Source organism: Protopterus annectens, chromosome 11.part0, assembly GCF_019279795.1.
Source record: "Protopterus annectens isolate FY-2018-M chromosome 11.part0, PAN1.0, whole genome shotgun sequence".
Classification (NCBI taxonomy): domain Eukaryota; kingdom Metazoa; phylum Chordata; order Ceratodontiformes; family Protopteridae; genus Protopterus; species Protopterus annectens.
This window is the reverse complement of record NC_056745.1, coordinates 811,050,805-811,058,467: the sequence shown is the minus strand read 5'-3', so window position 1 is coordinate 811,058,467 and position 7,663 is coordinate 811,050,805. Positions and strand designations below refer to the sequence as shown.

The 7,663-nt window shown below is 39.0% G+C and overlaps 1 protein-coding gene across 1 annotated transcript in view; it reads left to right on the top strand.

Moving 5' to 3' along the window:
• Positions 1-1,795: 1,795 nt before the first annotated feature.
• Positions 1,796-7,663, top strand: part of AEBP2 (AE binding protein 2) — a gene marked incomplete in the record, with an annotated part of 407,327 nt that continues 401,459 nt past the window's right edge. The window contains 1 exon segment of the mRNA XM_044088225.1: positions 1,796-2,332. Coding sequence (XP_043944160.1) covers positions 1,878-2,332 — 455 coding nt within the window.

The window sequence follows — 7,663 nt, the reverse complement described above, 5'->3', positions numbered from 1 at the left end:
GACACGCTGGAGGGATAGATTTGTGACACAGACACTTCCCATGCGCTGGATCAAGATTCCCATCCAGATCAAGCAGAGCTCGTCGTTAGCACTATTCAAGAAAAACCTTGATAAGTGGATGGGTGATAGGAAATTCACCCCCGGGATTATGTCTGGGGCACTGCTCGATAGAGGGGCAGGAATTTAACAATACATGGTACACTGTTGGCTGGGCTTGCTTTGGCCCTCAGGCTTATAGCCTAGTACCTACCTATGAACACATACATTTGATATTTAATTTGTAGGCTAAAATGAAAAGGATTAATGAAAGTTATGCTTATTTGCTCAAAGTCCAATAGAAAATAATACAGACAATGCAACTTACTCACAAAACTGGATCTGAAGGCGTGATAATCGTTTCTTTTTCGGGGACGACCATGTTTTAGGTTTTTGTAAGCTAAGTTTGTGGTGGGTTGGTCTGCCATTAGATGGTCAAGGGTGTGCGGGAGATGGTGATGTCTGGACCAGACTGCATGAACCGTTCAGCTCTCCTGCTATAGCTAGTGGATGAAATAAGGGCACTGCTGGATTGAGGGTGGCAAAAGCGCTGATTAGAACTGTACTAGCAGTCTGCAGCAGTACAGTTTGGTACCACATGCCATTAGCTATCCCTCATATAACCTTGAGTGTGTTTGTCACAAGGGTGCTCGATTGCGAGTGGTATGTCTGCTGGGTGGATAGATGGCTTTTTTTGGAACTATTATTTCAAATTTTTTAGGACACTTGGGGCTTTCAAGTACTATGATTTGCCAGCAAATACTGTTTGGCTATCCTGAATGCAGCTAGCCTTCATACATGCAAACTGGTCACACTTAGTATCAGTTTGCACCGAAGGATATTAAGAGAGGGTGCCACAGTGCATTGGGTGGAGGGAAAAAAACTACATACATAATTAATTAATGGAGTCATTTAAATATGTACCAATTTGCTGTCCAGAATATGTATTCGTATTCCACTTCGTTTTATAACCCCGTCTGTGATCAGGACCACAAAGAGTTTTACAATATCTATTGTACTGTGCGAGACTGGAAGTCTACATGAGGTGGATAGTTGTTGCGTGTTATCCTGTTTTGTTCAACACTCCAGTCTACTGAAAACGTCCTGTTAATGTTTAGCAGTAATCATACAAACATGCTGATTGCCAAGCTGCACTTAAAAACTGGAAACAGATCTAAACACTGTTTAACGTTTAACATGCGTCTAGAAATTGTATGTGTATTAACTTGTCTAAGACGCTAATGCATTATTTTTATCTCCACGTCCGTGTGCCATGCCAATCAATAAACAGACATCTAAGTATAAACAGTAAGAGAGGGTACCAATGAATCCGATTATAAATAGCAAAACATTCTGAAAAAGTTGTGACATTCCTAGTTAAAAGATTGAAAGTTAAGTCCCGATTTTTGGTAGCAAAAGTTCACAGCTAAGACCCACAACTCAACAGCGTTTGATAATTCAGATTATTATTATTATCTGCAGGCACGTGCATACTTTTCCACGTTCTTTGATGGAGAACAAAAATTATCGTTTGCATAGCAACTGGATAAACACAAAGCTCACATACATTTTTATATTAGTTGCGGCCCCACGTAGTACTTCTAAATAACAGATATATGTTCTCATTTAGAGGCAAAACATCCAAAACTAAGAGGAATATAGCGATATCACAACAAACTCTTAAATATACTTCCCCGAGCTCTTACAGAAGATTGCTTTGGCCCAAGAAACTACCCATGGCGCGCGTGGCCTGCATTTTCCCATTGCGTGCCCGCGCATCCTCACCCTCGTGTTGCTGCTGCTGTTGCATCTGTTTGTGTGAACTCGCGAGAGGGGGTGTCATGGCTGCCGCTTCTGCTGAAGTCTCTGACCAGGATTCGCCACCTCCGGCGAACCACTGTGAAACTGGGGATACAGTGCCACCACCGAAGGGTATTCCAAGAATAAATGGAATGACTGTTGACTCCCGTAGTGTTCATAGTCCTGGTTCAGCCAGCCAGACTGGGAAAGATGAAGAGGAGGACTATGAGAACGTGAACAGCAGCAGTAGTTCTAGTAGTGGTGTTGAGGACAGCAGTGATAGTCCGGCCAGTCTCGATGGGGACGGTCTAGATAAGGAGGTTAATCGAGAACCTAAAGAGGCGGAAGACCGAGTAGGGGATCTACTTAATGGAGACGCCGCTGACAGTGGAATTTACAATAAGGATGGGGAGGAAGAAGGCAAGATGAGACGGGCCAGTTTGGAAGTGTCATCTTCAGACGGAGAACCTCTCAGCCGCATGGACTCCGAAGATAGGTTAGTTAAAGTATTAAGCAGTAATCCAGACTATTTTTGTAACCACAGTGTTCGTGTAAGAGTGGGAAACTACCTAATTGGAGTTACTCTATGTTCTTCCTTTTTGGTGGCCTGTTAGTTCTTATATTAATGTGATCATCTTGCTGAGCCAGTTACCGTCTTTCTGCAGTAACCAGTGTAAAAACAGTGTGTGGGAGTCATGTGTTTCGGATCATTTTGTTTCTAGTGTTTTTTCATGTAGTATGTGTATTGTGTCGATAGCCTTGGATGCTGTCTAGTCTTCTGACGTGCTTCAAGATAAGTCTTAAAGATTCATATTATCCGTCAGCTTGCAAAAGTTTCCCAGGCCTTATAATTACGTGCGAATTATTGCCCGTTCGAGGTCAAATTTGTACTCCTTGAGGGGACAGGTGTAAATTACTACCTTTTTCCCAGGATTGCATTAGTCTTACTGAAACTTGTGTATAAACCAAAGTTGGTTGATTGATTTTAATGCCAGTAGTGCAGTTGAGCATTTGTTTGCCCTGTTGATCGATTTGTGCACTCCGGACTAAGGGTGCTGGAACACAGGCTGAAGCCCCAGCAGTTTTCTTTTTAAGCATATAGAGGTTCGGTGACAGAGAAACGGTATCTGCCTTTGTTTAACTTTTGCCATAGTAGTCAGGCATCTGTATCATTTAGAGATTGCAATCAAGACCTGCATGATTTCTTTTTTCAACTCTTGCATTTAGGGGAGTGAATTAAGTAATTTGCCTTTTTGGAATTTTTGCACAAAAGTCTGTTGAATTGCATTTAGAGGAGTGGACGAAGGCAGTAGCTGTTTTGAGACTTTGGCTTAAAATATTTTTTTCCTTGTTATCTGTTAAATTGCAGCCTCCAGTTAAATCTGACTTGAGACGGCTCCTTTCTTGTCTGATTTATTGGTTTTATTGCAGGTTGAAGCCTCTTGATGGAACATTTTTAAAGCATTTCTAGTCTATTATATACCTTTAATGCTTGGCGAAAAGCGATGTATAATTCAGACCACACTTTGCCCCTTATTTGGAGACTGATACACAGGATGCAAGATGTGTGCAAGAGTTTTTTGTACTGTTAAGTATCTTAACCATTATGCTGCCGCTTCTAGTTGCAAATGGATACAGGCATTTCAGGAGGTACTTTTATGTCTGTCGACATGTAAAGAAACTAAACAGAGCTTGATCTGTGTTGTCTTGGAAAAAGAAGCAGAAATGGATTTGAAACCAGGGTGTGAATCTATACATATATGTACCGTTTTATTCCTAAGGAATTATAAGTTTTCACTGGCGCACACCAACATGTATGTTTGTGGGAAAAAGTGTACACATGGGAACACTACCAGAAGATACCAGTATATGAAGGGTATACCACAGAAGTATTATTGCACAGCATCGTGAATAATTTGAACAATCTTCTGAAGAGGGGGAGGTTCAGAAGTGGGTACTACAAATGTGTGACAGTTCTATGAGAAAAAAATTGTCTGCAGTTTATCCTGTAGGTGGGGAAATAAACAAACCAGGTGGGACAAAAGTGGTTCATAGCTGCTGTTATGTTAGACAATGTCTTTGTGAATTTGAGACTTTTTGAAAATCGTGGGCCATTTCTCAACTTACTGCAGACTTTGGTTATATGTGTGGTTATACAGAGAGTTTTTTTTTTTCATTTATATTCTATAAATTGGGCCAATCTGTTTGGGTCAGACCACAGAGGGGATTCATGGTATCTACTTGGTATTTTGCTTGACTGTATGTAGATAAAGGTTCCTGGCTTTGTGTTTGGGCTTTTACAGAAAAGGTGGACTGCAACTACACCTGTGGCTGCCGAAAGTAATGTGGTCAGAGTTCAGTGTTGGCATTCTGTTTTGGATTTTTATTTATTGGTGGTTTTGATTTGTTTTCTTTCAATTTTTTTGCAAACGTGACATTTTTAAGTAAAATAAATATGTAAACATGTTTTTCATTCAGTGTGGATAGCGTGAATTGGATTTTTTTTCTCAGTATGGGCACCTACCTGTAGATGAAATTACTTGAGTGTCTGTTTACTGCTTAGCTGTTGCCATAGGACACTGACATGATAAATTTTCTGATCAATGTGTGTGTTTACCGTTTTTATTGTAAATATTGGGAAAAAGAGTGGTCAGTTTATTAATTAAAAAAAACAGAACTTTGTGAGCTCTACCGTTTTTCTTGTAAATATTGGGAAAAAGAGTGGTCTGTTTATTAATTAAAAAAAACAGAACTTTGTGAGCTCATTTATAGAGATTTAAGCTAATGTTATTACGGCCACATTGAAAATGTGTCATGTCTGTACCATGAAAAATGTATGTATGCATGTATTTCTGTTTGGTTGTTATCCTTATTTACTACTAGGTATAGAACTCTGTGCGAAATGTATGGTGGGTGTTGTAGTTTGCAAAATGGAGGCTTCCATGTTACTGTCTGTGAATATCCTACATTCTCTGTTTTCACTTCATATTTTCAGTAGCACTTTCAGACTTTTTTTTTCTCCTTCTCTGTGGAATTAATTTTCAATCCCTGCTGTTTAGCTTCCTTCAAGTATGGTAATGCAGCATCACACTTCAATTTATGTTTACTCTTTTAGAAGTTTAGTTTTACGACCATGAGTTTTGTCTCTAGTGTTTTGGGGAAAAAGGATTGGGTTGATGTCCTGCTGCTAGAGCAAAATGATATGCAGCATATTTGGGGGGGGGGGAATTGCATCATGTTATAATCTGTCTGTGCACCTCTTTCTTTTTACTACTGTTTTGTAGTTGTATAAATAACTGCTGCTTGGCTAAATTGTGTACATATTGGGTTACTTGATGTCTGCAGAAATGAGCTGTTTTTGTTTTATCAGAAGTACAGCTAGTGCTGGCTTGTTGATTAACTACTTGCAACTATTGAGGTAATTTGTTAAATGTGCAAGATCAGGAAATCTTTATGCTGCAGGCCAGTGCATTCTAGCTTGCCAGTAAGAAACATACGCAGGGGATATTTACAATAGGAAATGCATTTTGCTTTATTAATTTGGGCCAGGTTGCATGTTAAGGGAAAATGTTAATGGAAGGTTTTGAGTAGAAGTATATTTTTGCTTTCTTGGAAGTAATAGGGTGTAATTGGTAGTGTTTTTTAATCCAAAGTAATGTGGCTTAATGCTTAGTGGAGACAGCATTTTTGATAACTGTAAAGTGGCTGTTTTTATGGTTATAAAAACTTTTGAGTAGTAAAATACTTGGCTGATTTGTGTGCATTCTGTTTTCAGCAGTTTTTAGCAAGGGGTTTGTATAAATTTGTCTCATCATGGATAATATAAAGTAACTGCAATGGCGTATAGAATTTGATGCTATGACCAACACTGTAATATGCAAATTTATGGTCCTAGTTGTAGGGTGGCATGCAGTAGCACAGTAGCTTATATTACTGCCTCAGTGCTTGGTTCTCCAGTTATGTTCTTAGTTATTGTACCTTTTTTATGGAGTCTTACTCTGTTCCTGTGTCTGTATTGGGTTTTGTGAATACTGTCTTCCAGTGGTGTGCTGTGTTACTTGGCATGGTTCCAACCGGATTCTTTCAGTACGTGTATTGTGTGTTCTGCAGTGGGGTTGTATCCGTCTAGGATTAGTTTAATTTGCTTTGTGCCCATATAACTTCTGGTTCTTCTGTGACCCTAAATTAAGTTAAGTTGGTAATCCTAAGAATGAATGAATTCTGTTGATTTCACAAAAACGTAATGTGTGCCGCAGAAATCAGTGTTTGGGGGAAACTCATCAGATTTGTGGGTGAGGGCGAGCTGTAGAAAAGTACTGTGTGTAAAGCCCTATTTAGTCATTTGTGCAGAACTTAAAATTGAAAGACACGGTGGTGGGGGTCAGCATTTAAATCTGTGTCTGACTGCTTAAGAGGAAGTCCACACTCTGAAAATAGTCAAAAATATTCAGTGGTCCAGAGTTGTAGCTTTGTGTGTGTGGGGAGCATGTGAAACGGGAAAGTCTGAGTTGAGTTCAGGGAGGTAAGCATGATCCCTTCCAAAAGTAATGTGGAGGTCTAGAAAAAAAAAGATGACTAAAACTGTCTTTGTAGTCTTTATATTAATTTTCTTTCTTTTTTAATGCATAGCAAATGTTCGAGTTGTGCTTACAGGAAAAAGGTTTGTGTGGTAGTTGTGGGGGGGGGGGCTTTGTATTACACACAAAATTGCATTTATGCTTTATTTGTGTAAGATGGACTTTACTACAGAATAGTTAAAGCAGTAATACTCACAGTTGAATCCATGGCTTCACATTTACATCAAATTCCGATTGATTATTCCCAGTGTTGCTGTTGGTGCGCTTTAAAGGCTGAATATATGATGACACTTGGATATTTCGTGGCATGGCTGGATAAGGTGATATTTATGTCAGCAGTGATGGAATCTCTGGTTCCTGACTTTCAGTTTCAGAATAAAAAAGCTCTGTTCATTTTGTGTGTCATTGTGTAATTACAGACAGCTTGTGGCTCACCTGTACTCTTGCTTCAGAGAATTTTTATTTCCATTGAAACCTGGGTCACTTAAAAGGCAGAAAACTTTTTTTTTCTCTCGTCATAAGATTATTCTAGGGAATGTTAGAAATGAGGTGATATGGCTCAGAAAGCTTTACTAATTTTCCACAGGTTATGTCTAGCCTTGGCAGTGTATTTTGCAGCACTAAGACAAGCAGAAAAGTTTGGATGTTGAAATTGTGAAAAAAAAAACTTTTTTTAGTGTGGGCAGACTGCTGCAAGATGTGATATCTTCCTGGATTTGTTGGAAAAAGAATCACCTTGTATGTGTGTTTGCTTTCTTATCACTCATGTTTAACGTCTGATATTGTAGAGTATACCTGATTTGCTTACTATGTACAACGTAGACATTGATGATACTATGTAATAAATAGTTATGGCAGTTCCTGTAAGAAACAGAACTAGCTTGCAGGATGGTGCTGTGAATACAAAAATAGCAGGATGGTATTGTGAATACAAAAAAAGTCGAGAGGTGAATAAAATTCTTGTACAAAGTTGTACTACTGTTTATAATTATGCTATTCCGGGAGAGGTAGTACTAGATGGTAGAATAAAAGGGAAGAGGAGGTTTGAGAGTTGAGTTCAAAGGTGGAGAAGGAAAAAGTGAGACATGAATTGGATAAAGGAAGAGGAAAAGAAGTGAGAGAATTGAGAGAATCGGAGTCAGTGTTGTTGCATTTGTTTTGCCCATGAGTGGGTACTCTATTAAAATTTTGTGGTTAAATTGTTACCTGGTCCATTAAATAGTTAGGATGTGTGTTGAAGGTATTAGAAC